The sequence below is a fragment of the Theropithecus gelada genome, chromosome 9 (assembly GCF_003255815.1).
Source record: "Theropithecus gelada isolate Dixy chromosome 9, Tgel_1.0, whole genome shotgun sequence".
Taxonomy (NCBI): domain Eukaryota; kingdom Metazoa; phylum Chordata; class Mammalia; order Primates; family Cercopithecidae; genus Theropithecus; species Theropithecus gelada.
This window is the reverse complement of record NC_037677.1, coordinates 67,580,273-67,600,628: the sequence shown is the minus strand read 5'-3', so window position 1 is coordinate 67,600,628 and position 20,356 is coordinate 67,580,273. Positions and strand designations below refer to the sequence as shown.

Genomic DNA, 20,356 nt, shown 5'->3' with positions numbered 1-20,356 from the left:
TCACTGTAACCTCTGCCTCCTGGGTTCAAACAATTCTCCTGCCTCAGCCTCCCGAGTAGTTGGGATTACAGGTGCATGCCAGCATGCCTGACTAATTTTTGTTTTTTTTAGTAGCGACAGGGTTTCACCACGTTGCCCAGGCTGGTCTCGAATTCCTGACATTGTGATCGTCCCACCTGGGCCTCCCAAAGTGCTAGGATTACAGGAGTGAGCCATCACACCTGGCCCAGATTTTTCTTTTTCTGTGTTCCACATAGTCTCTAGAGAGAAAATTCACCATTTTCCTGTCAAATCTATAAGAATTACTTTTGTGGTAAAATTTTAGTAAGAACGATAGGCGGCCGGGCGCGGTGGCTCAAGCCTGTAATCCCAGCACTTTGGGAGGCCGAGACGGGCGGATCACAAGGTCAGGAGATCGAGACCATGCTGGCTAACACGGTGAAACCCCGTCTCTACTAAAAAATACAAAAAATTAGCCGGGCGAGGTGGCGGGCGCCTGTGGTCCCAGCTACACGGGAGGCTGAGGCGGGAGAATGGCGTGAACCCAGGAGGCGGAGCTTGCAGTGAGCTGAGATCCGGCCACTGCACTCCAGTCTGGGCGACAGAGCGAGACTCCGTCTCAAAAAAAAAAAAAAAAAAAAAAAAAAAAAAAAAAAAAGAACGATAGGCACTTGGTAAGAACATAATTCTTTTTATTTCTTTTTAAATTATTTCTTTTTAAATTAACATATATTAGTTGTATATATTTGTGGTGTACAACATGATGTTTTGAAATATGTATACATTACGGAATGGCTAAATCAAGCTAATTAACATATACATTACCTCACATACTTAATCATTTTTTAGTAGTGAGAACATTTACCTGTTCTCTCAGCAATTTTCAAACATACAATATATTGTTATTAACTATAGTTAGCTTGTTGTATGATAGATCTCTTGAACTTATTCCTCCTGTTTAACTGCAATTTTGTATCCTTTGACCAACATCTCCCCAGTCCTGTCCCCCTACCAGCAGTCTTTGGTAACCACTATTATACTCCCTGCTTCTATGAGTTAGACTTTTTAGGACAATGTAACTCTAAGTTGCATTTTAAAAACATACAGAACTTGTTCACAGCACAGGCTCTGGAGCTATTCTCTAAGCAAAGGTTTTTACTGTTTTGTTAAAATTCCCCAGGATGCTTTCTAAGTCCCTAAGTCTATCGCAACAAAAACTCATAAGATCAGATACATGATTCCTGTTTTCAAATTTTTCTATCTGCACCCACTTGGATAGCAACATTGATGCTGTTCTCACCAGCCTAGAGCCCCTTCAGCTCTAGCTGAAATCTTTGTTCTCTCACAATGCCCAGGAATATGTCTTGGGCTCATTGATAGGTAGGAATGTGCTGTGTGGCAAGGAGAAAATTTCCCTGTAATCCTTCATCTAATCTGTAAAATATCCTAAAAGATTCACCATATTAACAATTTTTCCTCATCCAAATTACACTGATTAAAGGTGGTTAGAGTTGAGATAACAGCCATAAATAACTAAATACAAATAAAATTCTGAGACTTCTTTTGAGTCTCTATTTCTTCGTTGAAAGTCTTTGTCAATATATCTGGCTATTGAAAATAATATGGCTTATTAATAATGCACATACAGTCACCGAGACAATTTTAAGCAAATTGTTTATAAAAAGTATATTTTATCATTCACAGCCTTTGTCAGTACATAGCACATACACCTGAAGTATTTAGAAACTATTATATTGTTCCGCAAGTCTAAAATACAAATCCTTAGGGCTATTTACTTTATCAGTAAGATTATTAATCATTACTCTAGCTATATGTTAAAGTTATAGAAAAAATTTTGAAATCTGGCTTATTATTACAGTCAAAAAAGGACTCCCAGTTATGGCTTTTCTAAAGATCTAAGTCACAATATTCGAAGAACAGTCCTGCAGTCTACTTACTGTTTATTCAAATGAAAGCACCTTAAATGAACTTACCTGTTAGTACATGAAATGATGTGTGATAAATTCCAGTTCACATGCCCAAACTACTCTTCAGTCATGTAAGTACAGGCAGTAATTCAACACATAATTACCAACAAAGCAATAATTGAGTACTTTGGGGAAGCCTATTCAATCATTTTTGAATACACACTTTCTCTCTGTCTTTTACCGTGACGTAAAAAATATGAAGCCATGTGTCCATTTCTCTGCAGTCTCCACAATAATCCCTGAACCATATACTGTCACATGAAAATGTAATCACAGGTGATTCAGAGGAAAAAGATATTACAGCCACAAAATCACTGTCTCTTAATTTTAGCCAATGTTATAGAAGATCCTGGCTGCAAGTCATCACTCGCCTATCCTGACGAAGAGCTTCTTTTCTCGGTAAATGGAGACCTAGGTTATTCAGCTTAAGCTAGGATGCAGTTATCAAGCTGGTTCTCACCTTCCTATTATAACATCTTGAATGTGTCAGTCATGTGCTTTCATTTTTTGAAGATAGGATGGAGAAAATGAGGGAACACCTATTTTATATTGGATTTACTTTCATTTCTAAGAGCCATTAGGGATTATTTAGCACTACATCACTTACTTCTACAAGAAGTTGGCATCTGGAGTTGGTGTTCTAAAAACTGAGAAAGTATACGATGTTACTATTTAAAATTTCAGATGGCTTACTGTCTTAGCCTGCTTGTGTTGCTATAAAGGAATACCCAAAGCTGGGTAATTTATAAAGAAAAGAGGTTTATTTGGTTCACAATTCTGCAGACTGTATAATAAGCACGGCACCAGCACCTACTTCTGGTGAGGGCTTCAGGCTGCTTCCACTCATGGCAGAAGGTGATGAGGAGCCAACATGCAGAGATTACATGGTAAGAGAGGAAGCAAAGGGTGCGGGGTGCCAGGCTCTTTCAAACAACCAGCCCTTGCAGGAATAAAGAGAGTGAGAATTCACTCATTACATTCCCAAGAGGATTGCTCCAAGCTGTTCATGAAGGTTCCACACCCAAGACCTAAACACCTCCCATTAGGCGCTACATTCAACATTGGGGATCCAGTTTCGACATAATATTGGAAGGGGTCAAATGTCCAAACCACAGCACTTGCCTTTTCCTATGGAAGTTCAGGACCTTATATGAAGCCATCTGTTGAACTTTCAAACTCAGTACCAATTCTGATGTAGTCTATGCTTCTTTTATACTGGCAAACTTGCTATCCCTCAAATCCACCATGAATTTTCACATTTTTTCCCCCTTTATGGGGTGCTTTTCCAATTTCCTAAAGGTTCAATTCAATAATCCAGTTGAACAGCTGTTTCTTTAAAAATATTTCCTCAATATCCCAACACTACAGCAGCATTAATTGTAAAAGACTTTGTTTATGTGACAATTATAATTCTTTTGAAATCTGATTCATATACACCAGATTGTGAGTTCTCTCGAAGCAACTTCTGTGTCTTTTTCTTCTTTGTATCTTCTTTCATTGCCCAGCGTACTGTCTTACACATAATATTCAGTTTAATTTTAACAAAATCATTTTTTCAAGAGATGATTAACAGTCTCCAATTTAAAAGATATATTTATATTGAATCACTTCATGGCTTGATACTTTTAATCAAACTAAATTTTGACTAGGTGTAGGTTGGAGAATAATGTCTAAGTGCAATGTATGGTAATAGGAAATAGGTTATAATTGTATTGTATAATTAATCTTTGCATAGATATATATTATATTGGTCATCTTTTATCCCAAATCCTATAAAATAAATATCATACTGAGATTTAATAGTGCTTAGTTTTGATGCAGTTAATTTCACATTTTGCTCTTGCTAACATTATTATGTGTTTTTTTTGGCATAAGCTTATGAAAGAAAATGGAAAATAAACTGATTTTCCATTTTCTTTGTCAGATTTAGATTAAAACTTTGTAGAAGCCAAAGGTCATGTTCACGATGATGTCATGGACAAAAAGGCCTTTGCTATTACATATTTTTCATTTTTCTCTTTTTTTCCTTTCAATTTTACTTTACACATAATAAATGCAACATATTTATGGAGTACCAAGTGACAGTTAGATACATGTATACAGTGTGTAATTATCAATTCAGGGTAATTAAAATATTCATCATATTCATCACCTCAAGTTATTATCATTTGTTTGATGAGAACTTTCAGAATCCTCTCTTCTAGCTTTTTGAACATATACAATACATTATTAACTATATTCACCCTACAGTGCTATAGGACACTAAAATATATTCTTCTTATCTAGCTGGAACTTTATATCCATTGACCAAACCCTCTATCCTTCCTTCTCCCTTACTGTTCCCAGCCTGTAATAACCATAGTTCTATTCTCTACTTCTATGAGCAGCTTATTGTTTTGCTCCGACATATGAGTGAGAACATGCAATACTTATCTTTCCATGTCTGACTTATTTTATTTAACATAACGTCCTCCAGGTTCATCCATGTTACCAATGACAATATTTCATTTTTTAAATAGCTGAACAATATTCTGTTGTGTGTGTGTATATATATATATACACACACACACATATACATATATATACACACACATGTATATATAAAACATTTTCTTTATTCATCTGTTGATGGACATTTAGGTTGATTCCATACCCTGGCTATTGAGAACAGTGCTGTAATAAACATGGCAGTACAGATATCTCTTTGCTATGCTGACTTCCTTTCCTTTGGATAAATACCCAGTAGTGGGATTGCTAAATCATATGGTGGCTCTGTTTTTAGTGTTTTGAGAAACCTCAATAGTATTTTCCATAATAGCTGTACTAATTAACATTCCCACTAACAGTATATAAGAATTCCCCTCACGCCACATCCTTGTTAGAATTTTTTTTTTTTTAATCTTTTCCTTTCGTTCAGATTCTGGGGAAGAGTTTCTTGGGTTTGTTTATTAAATGACTATTAAAATTATATCAGTGATGTTGAGCATAATAAATTCTTGCAATCTGATCCAATTCTTTTGCCAATTAAGAGTGTGGTGATGCTGGAGCAGCTCTTGTTTTTAAGGTGCTTTTAGTCTGAGTATGGTCTTAAAGACCTCTGTTGCCACACTCCTGGTGCAACAGCTTCCCTATATAAGCCACAATTTTGATACTTTACACTTTTATAACTATAAACTTCTGGGACTTTGTTTTATATAATTTTACACTACTTTAATTGTGGATTTTTTCCTTTTTTTGAGCTTCCATATCTGAGTGAGAAGATACGGTGTTTGACTTTCTTTTCTTCTTGTTTCACTTAATGTCATCCAGTTCTATGCATGTTGCAGTGAATGACAGGATTTAATTATCCTTTATGGCTGACTAGTATTCCATGTGTATATATAACACATTTTCTTTATCAATTCAACCTGTTGTTGAACACATAGGTTAATCCCATATCTTCGCTATTATGCATAGTACTGCAATAAACATGGGGTTGCAGATATCTCTTTAATACAGTGATTTCCCTTCTTTGGGATAGATTCCCAGTAGCGAGATTGCTAGATCACATGGAAATTCTATTTATAGTTTTTGGAGGAACGTCCAAACTCTTCTCCATAGTGGCTATACTAGTTTCTATTCCCACCAACAGTATATAAGAGTTCCATTTCTTCTGCATCATCACCATTTTTTTTTTTTTTTTTTTTTGTCTTTTTGAAAATAGCAACTCTGACTGGTGTGAGATGATACCTCATTGTGGTTTTGATTTGCATTTCCCTGATGATTAGTGATTTTGAGCATTTTTCCATATATTTATTGGCTATTTGTGTGCCTTCCTTTGATAAATGAATGTCCAGATAATTTGCTCATTTTTAAATTAGATTATTTGTTTCTGTGCTGTTGAGTTGTTTGAGTTCATTATATATCATGGATAGTAGTCTCTTACCAGATTAATAGTTTTTAAATATCTTCTTTCATTCTGTAGGTTGTAACTTAACTCTGTTGACTGTTTGCTGTGTAGAAGCTTTGTGGTTTTTATATAGTCTGATTTGTCTATTTTTGCTTTTGTGGTCTATGCTTTTGAAGCCTTAACCATAAAGTCTTTGCCTGGATCAATGTGCTGCAACATTTCCCTTACCTTTTTTTAGTAGTTTTAAAGGTTTTAATTCTCTAATCCACTTTGAGTTGATTTTTTAATATAGTGAGAGATGGTTTTCTAGTTTCAATCTTCTGCTTATGAATATCCAGTTTTCAGAGCACCATTTATTGAAGACAGTGTCATTTTTTCAATGTATATTCTTGACATCTTTGTTTAAAATCAGTTGACTGTAAATATATAGATTTATTTCTGGGTTCTCTATCTTATTCCATTGGTCTGTGTGTCTGTTTTTATACCATACCATGTTGTTTTGGTTAATATTACTCTATATTATATTTTGAAGTCAGGTAATGTAATATCTCCAGTTTTACCCTTTTGGCTCGATATTGCATCAGGTATTTGGGGTCATTTGTGGTTCCAGACAAATTTTAGGATGTTTTTCCATTTCTTTAGGGAATGTCATTATTATTTTGGTAAGGATTGCCAAATCCTTACATTGAATCTGTAGATTGCCCTGGGTAAAATGGTCATTGTAACAATATTAACTCTTTCAGTCCAGGAGCATGGAATGTTTTTCAATTTTTTTTATCCTCTTCTATTTCTTTTAACAGTGCTTTGTAATTTTCATTGTAGACATCTTTGACCTTCTTGGTTAAATTTATTTCTAAGTGTCTTTTTTTTGTAGTTACTGTAAGTAGGATTGCATTTTTAATTTCTTTTTCACCTAGTTCATTATTGGTATATAAACTACTAATTATTTTTGTATGTTGATTTTTTTATCCTGAAATTTTAATTAATTCATTTACCAGTTCTAAGAGTATTTTGGCAGAGTCATTAGATTTTTCTATTTATAAGAACATGTTGTTTGCAAAGAGAGACAATTTGACTTCCTCTTTTCCAATGTGGATGGCAATTTCTTACTTTCTTTTTCCTAATTGCTCTGGGCTAGGACTTCTAGTACTACATTGAATAAAAGTAATGAAAATAAGTATCCTTGTCTTGTTCCAGTTCTTAGAGAAAAAGCTTCCAGTATTTCTTCATTCAGTATAACGTTAGCCATGGGTTTGTCATATATGGTCTTTATTGTGTTGAGGTGTATTCCTTCTATGCCTAAGTTAAGAGTTTTTTTTTTTATCATAAAGGGATGATGAATTTTATTAAATGATTTTTCTGTGTCTATTGAGATTTGTTTTTTAAATTTTATTTTGTTAATGTGATGCATTACATTTATTGATTTGCATATATTGAACCATCCTTTTATCTTTGGAATAAGTTCTACTTGATCAGGCGTATTATCTTTTTGATGTAATGTTGGGTTTAATTTGCTAATATTTGGTTGAGGGTGTTTAAATCTATGTTCATCAGACATATTGGCCCATAGTTTTCTTTTTTCTGTTGTGTCCTTGTCTGATTTTGGTATCAGGGTAATGCTAGCTTCATAGAATTAATTAGGAAGAATTTCTTAATCTTCAATTTTTTGGAATAGTTTGAGAAACATTGGTGTTAGTTATTTAAAAGTTTGCCAGAATTCATTAGTGAATCTGTCTGGTCTGGGACTTTTCTTTCTTGAGAGACTTTTTTGTTACTGATTTAATCTTCTTACTTGCTATTGGTCTGTTTAATTCTATTTGCTTTTGGTTCAATCTTGGCATTTTATACATGTGTCTAGGAATGTATCCATTTCCTTCAGGTTTTTTAATTTGTTGGTGTACAGTTGTTCATAACAGTCTCTAATGATCATCTGTATCTTTCTGGTGTCAGTTGTAATATCTCGTTATTCATTTCTGATATTATTTATTTAGGTCTTTTTCTTTATATAATAGTTTGTTGATTTGATTTACTTTTCCAAAAACCAATCTTTTTCACCAATCTTTTGTTTGCTTTTTTTGCCTCTAATTTGTTTCATTGTGTGCTGATTTTATTATTTATTTTCCTCCATTAACTTTGGGTTTGGTGTGTTCTTGCTTTTCTATTTTTTAAGGTGTATCACTAGGTTATTTGAAATCTGTTTTTTGATATAGGTATTTATTCCTTTAAACTTCCTTCTTGTACTAATTCTGTGTTCCATAGGTTTTTGGTATGTCGTGTTTCTGTTTTCATTTCTTTCAAGAAGTATTTAAAATTTCCTTCTTAATTTCTTCATGAACTCATTTGTCATTCAGGAGAATTTTTTATTTATTTATTTTTTTGAGACGGAGTCTCGCTCTGTCGCTCAGGCTGGAGCGCGGTGGCGCGATCTCGGCTCACTGCAAGCTCCGCCTCCCGGGTTCATACCATTCTCCTGCCTCAGCCTCTCCAGTACTGGAACTACAGGCGTCTGCCACCACGCCCGGCTAATTTTTTGTATTTTTAGTAGAGACGGGGTTTCACCGTGTTAGCCAAGATGGTCTCGATCTCCTGACCTCGTGATCCGCCCGCCTCGACCTCCCAAAGTGCTGGGTGTTGTTTAATTTTTATGTATTTTTACAGTTTCCAATGTTCCTATTGTTACTGATTTCTAATTATATTCCACTGAAATCTGAGAATACACGGTATAATTGCATTTTTGAAAAAAATTATTTAGAGTTGTTTTGGGCCTAAAATAGGGTCTATCCTAGAGAATGTTCCATGTGCTGTTGAGAAGAATGTGCATTTTATAGCCATTGGAAAAAATGTTCTGTAAATGTCTATTAGGTTCATTTGGTATAAAATGAAGCTTAAGTACAATGTTTCTTTGTTGACTTTCTGTCTAGAGTAGCTGTGCAATGCTGAGGGTGAAGATGGTGAGGTGTTAAAGTTCCCAACTATTATTACATTGGTGTCTCTCTCTCTCTCTTTAACATTAATAATATTTGCCCTAAATATCTGAGTGTTCTGGTGTTGGGTGGATATATATTAACAATTGTTATTTCCTCTTGCTGAATTGATTTTTAAGCACTATATAATGACCTCTGTCTTTTTTTATCTTTTTATTTTTAATAAAAGTCTATTTTGTCTGATATAAGCATTGCTACCTTTGCACATTTTTTGTTTCCATTTGCATGGAATATCTTGTTTAATCCGTTCTGTTATAGTCTATGTGTGTTTTTAAATGAAGAGTGAGTTTCATAAGCAGCAAATAGTTGGGTCTCAGTTTTTTAATTCGGCCAGTTTATATATTTCAATTAGGGAATTTAAACCATTTACATTTAAGGTTGTTATTGATAGATGAGGACTTACTCTTGTCATTTTGTTAGTTGTTTTGTAATTGCTTTGTATAGCCTTAGTTCCTTACTTCTTTTATTATTTTTGTGGTTTGGTGGTTTTCTGTAGTGATAAAATTTTATTCCTTTCTTTTTCTCATTTGTGTATGTGCTTTACCAGTGAATTGTATGCTTTCATGTTTTCCTTATGTGGTAGGTAACATCTACCAATGATATGGATATGTATCTGCTTTTGCTTAATTGATAGATAACATCCTTTCACTTTCAGAGGTTGAAGTCCTTTAAGCATTTCTTGTAGGCTCGGTTTAGTGGCGATTAATTCTCTCAGTCTTTGTATGTCTGGGAAAAATTTTATGTCTCCTTCCTTTCCAAAGAATAGCTTTATGGTTTATTGTATTCCTAGGTGAAAGGCTTTTTTTTTTTTTATTCCAACAATCTGAATATGTCATGCTAGCCTCTCCTGGCTTGTAAGTTTTCTGCTGAGAAATATGCTGTTACTCGGATAAAGATACCCTCATATGTGACTTGATGCTTTCTTTTAGTGTTTTTATAATTACACTTTTATCTTTGCTTTGACAATTTGGCTATCAGGTGCCTCAGAGATAACCTTTTTGGATTTAATTGATTTGGGAACATTTGAGCTCCCTATATTTAGATGATTGTCTCCCAAGAGTTGGAAACTTTTCAGCTATTGTTTCATTAAATAAGTGGCCTATTCATTTTCTCATTTATTTTCCTTCTGAAATTTCTAAAATATGAATAGAATATTTGTTTGCATAGTTACATTCCAAATGCCATGTAGACTTTTTTCATTTTTATTCTTTTTTTTTTTTTTTCTTTTTGCTTAATTGTAGTATCTATGGCTTCACAGTGTCTTATGCTCTGGTTGTTCCCAAAAGCTGTGGTGTGACTTTGTTGGAGATGGGGCCTCCAGACAGGCCAGTCCTTGGATCCCTAGGGAGTGCACAGGCACCTCTGGTGGTATGCGTTGCATGGACCAGTTCTCAGGATCCTGGGTAGTACACAAAGGTTCATAGTGGCCCTGTTGTTGGTGGGGCAAGTTTGCTAGGTTGTGACGGTGGCACATCCCAGACAGGGCAGTCCTTAAGCCCTAAGTGGCAGATGTGGGAATCAGTATTCATGGCAGTGGGTCATAAGCAAGCTGGTCCTCAGGCCCCTGGGCAGTGTGTGCAGGCACATGATGGCCCCATTGCTGCAGGGAACAAGGTCACTGTCACCAGAGAAGGTGGCTCTCAGGTTCTTGGAAGCATGTGCTTTGGATTCCTATGTTCGGGGGAAAGCCTCCCTGATGTGCAGGACTGCCTGTTCCCTGGGATTTAGGTCTCTGTGTGGGCTCAGGTAACAAGGACCCTGTGGCACCACTGGGTTCAGCTGGTAATGTAACACTGAAACCTTCTGGGAGGGTGTTGGGGGATGTAGGCTGTGCACCTGTGATGTGGAGATGCAGCAGTAATTAGGCCCTGGGGCAGAATGTAGTCTGGTGGTGACGCTTCTTAGTGCATTTTTCATGGCATTGACAGTTACCTTTGTGTTACTAAACCAAGGTCAAAGAACATTGTGATGATTAATGCTGAAAGTTATTTTTTCATAATTTGAAGATTTTTAAAAATATTAATCCTGGGCCTAAACACGTTAAAGGAATTAAGAAGACATAAATCTGAAAAATTAATGTTGACACAGAATTTAAAATGGGAATAAATACTTTTATTCATTCAGCAAATACCTATTAAGAGACTTCAGGCAAAACCGTGGAAGTAAGAGGTCCTATTAAGATTCTACAGCAACTTAGGCGAAAGTTATTCAAACTGGCATAGTAGCAGTGAATATGGAGAAAAAGTGAACATATTTAAGAAAAATTTTAAACACAGAATAAAGCACATCTTCAACTATCCTTCAATACTACAATTCACTAAAGATCAATATGATATTATATCCAGAACACTACACAATAAGGGAATAACATTGCTAATGCTAATATAGAAGTGGCCAATCTATTTTTCAAAAAATTCAAAGACCATTGTCAATCGCTTCCACCAATCCTCGTTTGATCTCCACTGTCACAGTTCTTTTGCAAGTAATCTCTTCCACTACCTTTTACTCATTGTTCAATCTCCACTACCTTTCATAGGAGTCAGCACTCATAATTATGAAATATTAAATAAACTAAGGAATAAAAGAAAGGTTGTATTTTTACAAACCTTCATATTTAATCAGTTCTTAGTAATTGTTGAACAGTTCTTATGGTCCAAATCATTCATCCCTTCTATCAAAGTTTATAGCTCACCATGAGTCAATTTATGCAAAATAACCTCTGAAGATATATGTTTATCATGAGACATTTGTTGATGGTATGAATAATCTTTAAATGATCATTGAAAACCTTTCAGTTTTAAATATATAACTGCAATGGATAAACAGAAGACATCTGTCATTAGAGATACCCTCATTTCAAGAATCTTTAGTCAATAGTGGACCACTGAATCATATTAAAACATTATAAGCAAATATTTTATCACATGTGATCTTCCTCTGTGCTAATAACAAAAAAAAAATAGTTTAAAGTCTAAGAGTCCTTTACTACTGATTTTAAATTTATATTTTTATTTATATTTTAATGTAGAGAGCTGATATTCTGAGAATTCCCAAGTTTTCACAAATGATTCAGAAGAAAATGGAAATCTGTTTTGGACCATTTTTCCATCTATCTATCTGACTATCTATCTATCTATCTATCTATCTATCTATCTATCTATCTATCTAGAAAATAGTCTCTCTCTCTCTCTCTCTCTCTCTCTCTATATATATATATATATATATACACACACACACACACACACACACGTATGTGTGTATATATATAATATTAGTATTGACTCCTGAAAGAAAGCCCATGAGTGGCTAAATGCTTATAAAAATTTTGAAAGTAAAATTTTCTCTAAGTAATTCACAACACAGATACCTTAAGAACTAATGTGACAATTGATCTACCTGACAAAAGATGAATCAGAAGTCTCTGAATACAAACCACAACATATCACTCTAAAAGATCATTGTATTAGTCCATTCTCATGCTACTCTAAAGAACTGCCAAAGACTGGGTAATTTATAAAGAACAGAGGTTTAATTGACTTACAATTCCACTTGGCTAGGAAGGCCTCAGGAAACTTACAATCATAGTGGAAAGGGAAGCAAACACATCGTTTTTCACATCATGGCAGGAAGGAGAATGAGAGCCCAGTGAAGGAAGAAGCCTTTATAAAACCATCAGATCTCATGAGAACTAACTCACTATCACAAAAACAGGATGGGGGAAACCACCCCTGTTATTCAATTATCTCTACCTGGTGCCTCCCACAACATGTGGGAATATAGGAACTATAATTCAAGATGAGATTTGGGTGGGGACATAGCCAAGCCACATCAATCATTCTACACAAGTACCAGGTAAGTTATTTGCTATTAAACACATCTGTAACTTTTCTAAGAAAATCTGCCCCCACCCACAGAAGATGCAAGATTGTGGCAATTCTCATCACAGCTATTGGAACTATGATTAGCCATCTGAAAAAAAAAAAAAAAAAAAAAGTAATCCATCTATTCATTGGTCTTATTTTGGACCTAGAGGATCTAGGCTGGTACTAAAAAGATCCAGAGGACCAGCTAGATTCTTTCTCTTTTGTTCGACTGGGAAAATTTTGAGAGAAGATGCCATAATCTGTGGGAGCAGATGTTGAAAAATTATAATGTTACAAAAAGATCACTGGTAAAGAATCATGGCTAAACTAATATAAGGTAAGTTTATGAAGGCACAGAAACTTGAGAGAGCAGTGGAAACCACTCACTATTTTAGTCAAACATGTTTGGTTGTCTGTTTAATGGCCATTTCTCTTTTTTTTTTTATACTAACAAATCTCTGATTTTCTTTGTGTAGTAAGTGACTAGCAATAAAGGTTAAACTGTGGCTGGTCTAAGCCTAGTGTTCAATTAGAAACTGTTTATACCAGCTCACAAGAGCCGATTCTATGCATTTTGTACCAACTCAGTTCAGTGACATCACACTGGTAGCTTAAAACCTGCAAAGGTGGGAGTATTTATGCCACAGAAATAAACAAATGCTACAAATTAGGACTACCACTGCCTCTGGCTTCTACTCAGTTGTTAATCACTTATCAGCACTCTCTAAACTCATCTTGGAAATCTAATTTTCTTTTGCCAGTGATTGGCTCAAGATTGGGAGAGGAACCAAGTTTTGACCTATGACAAGGAAGAGAAACTGATGAAAATCATCTGGAAAAGACTTTTTTCTCAAAAGTTAAAGCTGCAAGCCAGCTTCTTTTTCTGTTTTAAATGGTGTTGTGTAATGCTTGGAGATGCAATGCTTTAAGATGCAACCATGAGGGAACATCAACAGAATCCAGAGATGCTTACACATTAATAACCTTGAACTGGGCCGGGCGTGGTGGCTCACGCCTGTAATCTAAGCACTTTGGGAGGTCGAGGTGGGTGGATCACAAGGTCAGGAGTTTGAGACCAGCCTAGCCAGTATGATGAAACCCCGTCTTTACTAAAAATACAAAAAAATTAACTGGGCGTGGTGGCACATGCCTGTAATCCCAACTACTTGGGAGGGTGAGGCAGGAGAATTGCTTGAATCTGGGAGGTGGAGGTTGCAGTGAGCTGAGATTGCACCACTGCACTCCAGCCTGGGTGACAGAGTGAGACTCCTTCTCAAAATAATAATAATAATAATAATAATAATAATAATAATAACCTTGAACTGTCAGAGGCATGTGAACCAGAACAACTCCATCTTGAATAGGAGCTTGGTAAAATGAGGTTGAAACCTACTGGGCTGCATTCCCAGACAGCTAAGGCATTCTAAGTCAAAGGATGAGATAAGAGGTTGGCACAAGATATCGGTCATAAAGACCTTACTGATAAAACAGGTTGCAGTAAAGAAGCTGGCTAAATCCTACCAAAACCAAGATGGCCACAAGAGTGACCTCTGGTCATCCTCACTATACACTGCCATCAGCCCCATGACAATTTACAAATGCCATGGCAACATCAGGAAGTTACCCTATATGGTCTCAAGGGGGGATGCATGAATAATCCACCCCCTGTTTAGCATATCATCAAGAAACAACCATAAAAATGGTCAACCAGCAGTTCTCGGGGATGCTCTGCTAATGGAGTACCCATTCTTTCATTCCTTTACTTTCTTGATAAACTTGCTTTCACTTTGCATTGCGAACTTGCCCCAAATTTTTACTTGCACAAGATCTAAGAACCCTCTCTTGGGGTCTAGAATGGGACCCCTTTCCTGTAACAGAACTACTACCAACCAGGGCATCCAAAATGTAGAAAATTATGAGCAGTCCACCCGGGGCATAGAAAATAATGTGCATTTTCTGTACAGAATTTAAAAACAATAATTAAACATATTAACCATCAGTCCACTTTTTATTATCCTCCTGTACAGACAATTCTAAATAATGTTAGCCATTAAAATATCCCTCTCCACATAGCTTAACTGCTCCTACCCAAGTCGTCTGTATGCTAGGGCCAGTAACCCTAGAGCCAACTATATCAAACATCTAGCTATGTGACAATGAAGGGTTTTTGTTATTTAAGTAACTTTTACATGAGTTTTCTGTTTCTTCTTTATGTTTTGAACCACTTAAGTTGTCCATGAAAAGAAGCAGATCCAAAATATTGGTATATCAGGTTAATCTAGCACTAAAGGGAAAAACTATTAATTCTTGCTTAAAGGACCTACAATATCCCTGAATCTCAGGCCTCCCCAGGTTCTAATCATGCAAAGATTGGTAAATTATGGTTCCGGTTCCCCTTCTTGCATGTCCAGAGGATTCTCCCTATGTGCTGTCAGTATTAAAATATTAAACTATCTTTACATTGATGAATGTGAGTAGGTTCCTTTGCCTTTTAACCAAAAGGCAGAAACTACTATTTAACAATCAAATTACAAAAGGCTTTTCCAATATAAGGTGTAGATTGAATTTACTTTGCAAAGTCTTTAAGAAGGAGATAGCAAATAGACAAAAATATGCTTAACATTGTTTATAATAATTAAAATTACTATTTATCTAAATATTAACAAAAGAATACAAAAGTGAATAAGTTCTTGAATAATATACAATCATGCAGAAATATGCAGCCAAATATGTGTAAAAATGCAAGTAACATAAATATATATATATATATATGCATGATACACATTTGAAAATATAAATATATATTAGAAAAATGGTGATCAGAAAAAAAATCAGTTAGCAGTGGTTATTATTCCTGAGTAGTGGAATCAAAGGCCATTAATTTTTTTTCCCATACATTTTCCATATTTCCAAAGATTTTGATTCTATAAAAATAAAGTAATTTTAAAATATATAATTAGCATATATTCAATTTTCATTAATGTATCATGAAAATATAGTTGGTTTTTGGAACAATTTTTCATTATGAGAATGCTATACATACATGAAAGTAATGAAGTCAATAGGTTAGACTGGACTAAATCAGGTAACTTTAAAAAATGAAGTTGGATATTCATGAGAATTTGCATTTTATAAGAAAGAATATTATCACATTCCAAGAAAATCCTTCTCTCACAAAAAAGGAAAAAAATGTAATTTATTTTATAGAGAGGATTACTTTTTGAGAGAATAAAAAAGACTAAAATGTGTTTAGTTCTTTGTTCTTACCACACAAACAAAACTTGAATTATGCTTCTGAGGATATTGATTTATAAGAGTATCTTCACAATCCTGTGGGATATTATTCTAATTTGTGATGAGATAATAATCTGGGCTTCACATGGAATCTCAAGCTTGTCTATTGAAGTTAGATATTTAGACTTGTTTGTTTAATTATTTAGATTAGCACTGTCAAATACATATAACGGCTGTTGAATTATCATATTGCATCTGTGAAAGGAAAATAAATCTTGGGGCCCCAAAATGACTAAGCCAAAGGGGAAAGTCAAGCTGGGAACTGCTTAGGAGAAACCTGCCTCCCATTCTATTCAAAGTCATCTCTCTGGTCAGTGAGATAAATGCATATCTGATCGCCTCCTTTGGAAAAGTTAATCAGAAACTCAAAAGATTGCAACCATTTATCTCTTATCTACCTGTGACTTGGAAGCCCCCTTCCCATTTCTACTTGTCCCACTTTTGCTTCAATTTGTTCCACCTTTCTAGACTGAACCATTGTTTATCTTACATATGTTGATTGATGTCTCGTGTCTCCCTAAAATGTATAAAACTAAGCTGTGCAGCGCGAGACTCCGTCTCAAAAAAAAAAAAAACAAAAAAAAAACAAAAAAAAAAAACTAAGCTGTGCTCTGACCACCTTGGGCACATGTCATCAGGAACTTCTGAGGCTGTGTCATGGGTGCACATCCTGAACTTTGGCAAAATAAACTTCCCAAATTGACTGAGATCTGTCTCAGATTTTGCAGTTCACACATTTCAAATTGATGTTTTCCCATTAATATATTTTTTTCCCTGAGGGGAGAAAAATTTGGTTGGAAAAGAAGTGCAGGGAAATCAAGATAGATAAATGTATTAGAGGGAGAAAATGTGGATTTATTTGAAAATCTAGGAAAAACCTAAGACTTCTAGATATTATTGTCTAATATGTTTTGGCCATGAATAGGAGCTTCTTTTATAGACTCAGTGTAAATTGTTAAATTTAAAAGGATTACAAGAGATGAGGCTTGTAATCCCAGAGTAGACCATGGATGACATAACTGCTGCTAATACATGGCAACATATTGCATCCAGAAATACAATCAATTAAATGTTTACTGTATTAAATAAAATTAATTTTATTCAGTATTATTCTTTTTTTTTTTTGAGATAGAGTCCAGCTCTGTTGCCCAGGCTGGAGTGTGGTGGCATGATCTCAGCTCACTGAAACCTCTGCCTCCTGGGCTCAAGCAATTGTCCTGCCTCAGCCTCCTGAGTAGCTGGGATCACAGACATTAGCTAAGATGCCCAACTAATTTTCATATTTTTAGTAGAGCTGGGGTTTCACCATCTTGGCCAGGCTGGTCTCGAACTCCTGACCTCAAGTAATCCACCTGCCTTGACTTCCCAAAGTGTTGGCATTTCAGGCGTGAGCCACCATGCCTGGCCCAGTATTATTCTATTTTATAAAGCTGACAAGAGAAAATAAACAAATTAAAAGAATAAAGACATACCAGATACAGCAAGGAAGTCATCAATGCTTGTAATGTCATCTACGGCTTCAGTGAGGACATGTATATGATTCTCCCATGTACGCTTGTACATTTCCATGGTGTTTTTGACCACTTGACTTTTGGGTCTTGCAGCCAAAGCAAGTGCAGCATTAACAATCTATAAAGATAAGGATTGAAAAAATTACCTATTGGTTACAATGTTCACTATTTGGGTGATGGGTACACTAAAAGCCCACACTTCACCACTATGCAATACATGTATGTAAGAAATTCGCACTTATAATTCTTAAATATATAAAATAAATAAAAAATATTAAAGCAATAAAATAAAATTAATTAAATTATATTCATTCATATTAAACATAAAAAATGGAATTTAAAAAATCTGTAAAGATGTAGAATGTTTACTCAGTGATTTCTTTAAATACATTAAGTGTATTAAAATTAGATTATTTAAATTAAATACTTAGTGACATTCATCCTCGACAATAGGAAAAACAGTAAAATGTCTCCACATATATACAGTTTATATTGAAAAGTATAAAATGTTTTATATTGGCCGGGCGCGGTGGCTCAAGCCTGTAATCCCAGCACTTTGGGAGGCCGAGGCGGGTGGATCACGAGGTCAGGAGATCGAGACCATCCTGGCTAACATGGTGAAACCCCGTCTCTACTAAAAAATACAAAAAAACTAGCCGGGCGTGGTGGCGGGCGCCTGTAGTCCCAGCTACTCGGAGGCTGAGGCGGGAGAATGGCGTGAACCCGGGGGGGCGGAGCTTGCAGTGAGCCGAGATCGCGCCACTGCACTCCAGCCTGGGCGACACAGCGAGACTCCGTCTCAAAAAAAAAAAAAAATAAATAAAATAAAATAAAATAAAATAAAATGTTTTATATTTATTAATATAAATTATATAGGTATAAATAATTTTTATTTTTAAATTTTTCCTACTCTATCATTGCAGAGTGAGTTTTTTAAATATAAACTTTGTCACCATAAGCTCCATCGAGTTCAAGACACTTTTCTAAGTTATGATATCAGGCATTTAATCTATCCTTAAAGAACTGATGATTCTGGGAATTTAAACATATCAATCCAGTCTTTTTTACATTATTAACTGGTGAGAAATGGATGCCTTTAACAGATTTTTTTTTTTCAAATTAGTAAACAAAAAGAAATCAGCAAGAACAAATTAGTACTGTAAGTTGAACCCAGTGATTTCCCATGGATATTCCTGAAATATTGCCCTTGTTTCAGGAGATAAATGAGCAGAAGCACTGTAATGGTGAAGAAGGACATTCTGGTGACACATTCTTGGGCATATTTCTGTTAAAGTTTCGGCTAATTTTCTCAAACCACTCTCAGAGTAAGCAGATGTTATCATTCTTTGGCCCTCCAGGAAGTCATTAAGCAAAATCCCTTTAGCATATCAAAAAACTGTTGCCATAACCCTTGTTCTTGACTGGTCTGTTTTTGCTTTGACTGGATCACGTCCATCTCTCACTAGCCATTGCTTTGATTATGATGTCTTCAGAATTGTACTTGTAAAGCCGTGTTTCATCTCCTGTTACAATTCTTTAAAGAAGTAATTCAGGATCTTGATCCCACTGATTTAAAAATTCCATCGAAAGCTCTGCTGTTGTCTGCAGCTGATCTGGGCACAATGGTTTGGATACTCACTGAGTGGAATGTTTGTTCAACTTTAATTTTTTAGTCAGAATTGTGTAAGCTGAAGTAATTAGGATGTTTATGGTGTTGGCTATTACTTGTGCTGTTAATCACTGGTTCCTTTCAATTAGGGCATGAATAATATAAATTTTTTAAAATCACAAATGGATGTGGATGGGCTGCTTCTGTGAGCTTCATCTTCAACATCATCTCACCTCTTATTAAAATGAGTTATCGGTTTGTAAACTGATGATTAATTTGGGGCATTGTCTCCAAGAATATTTTGTAAAGCATCAGTGATTTCATCAATCTTCCACTCAAACTTTGCCATAAATATGATGTTTCTTCTTCAATTTCAGCAGAGTTTATGTTGCCTTTCATAGGGGTTTGATATAGTTTGGCTGTGTCTCCACTCAAATCTCATCTTGAATTGTAACTCTCATAATTCCCATATGTCATGGGAGGGACTTGGTGGGAGGTACTTGAATCATAAGGGCAGTTACCTCCATGCTGTTCTCATGATAGTCAGTTGAGTTCTCACGAGATCTGATAGTTTCATAAGGGGGTTTTCCCCTTTTGCTCAGAACTTCTCCTTCCTGCCACCATGTATAGAAGGACATGTTTGCATCCCCTTCTGCCATGATTGTGAGTTTCCTGTGGAACTGTGAGTCAATTAAACCTCTTTCCTTTATAAATTACCCAGTCTCAGTTCTGTCTTTATTAGCAGCATTAGAACAGACTAATATAGAGCTGTTTTCAAAATGATGTCTCTTATTTTCGACCCGTCAAACTAGATCCTGTCCACACACATTATCACAAGTTAGTACAAGTTTATTTTGGTGCAAAAATGTTGAATTCTATGCATAACTTTTTCATAAAACACATTTTCAATAAACGTTTTGAAGACCTCTCATACAATGATAACAATAAAAAGAAGCTTTTCCTACTGAATATCCTAAAGATGGCACCTTAAGTCACTTCCTGTCACCACATTATTGGAGGTAGAAGATGGAAAAAATTAGTTGCCTGAGAATAATATATTTAAATCCCCCTTTTTATTTCTTTTCTATAAAAGGGGAACATATTAAATTTTAAGGAAACACACTAACTTTAGAAATAACTACTGTGCAGTATGCCTTGACTTCAGTTTTAGAGTTTTATTAACCTATTAACTTACAATGTACCTTTGTGTATACTGCA

At 35.2% G+C, this 20,356-nt stretch overlaps 1 protein-coding gene across 1 annotated transcript in view; it reads right to left on the bottom strand.

Moving 5' to 3' along the window:
- Positions 1 to 20,356, bottom strand: part of CTNNA3 (catenin alpha 3) — a 1,732,244-nt gene that overhangs the window by 576,390 nt on the left and 1,135,498 nt on the right. Inside the window, exon 10 of the mRNA XM_025397086.1 lies at positions 17,491 to 17,647. Coding sequence (XP_025252871.1) covers positions 17,491 to 17,647 — 157 coding nt within the window. The remainder of the gene's footprint in view (positions 1 to 17,490; positions 17,648 to 20,356) is intronic.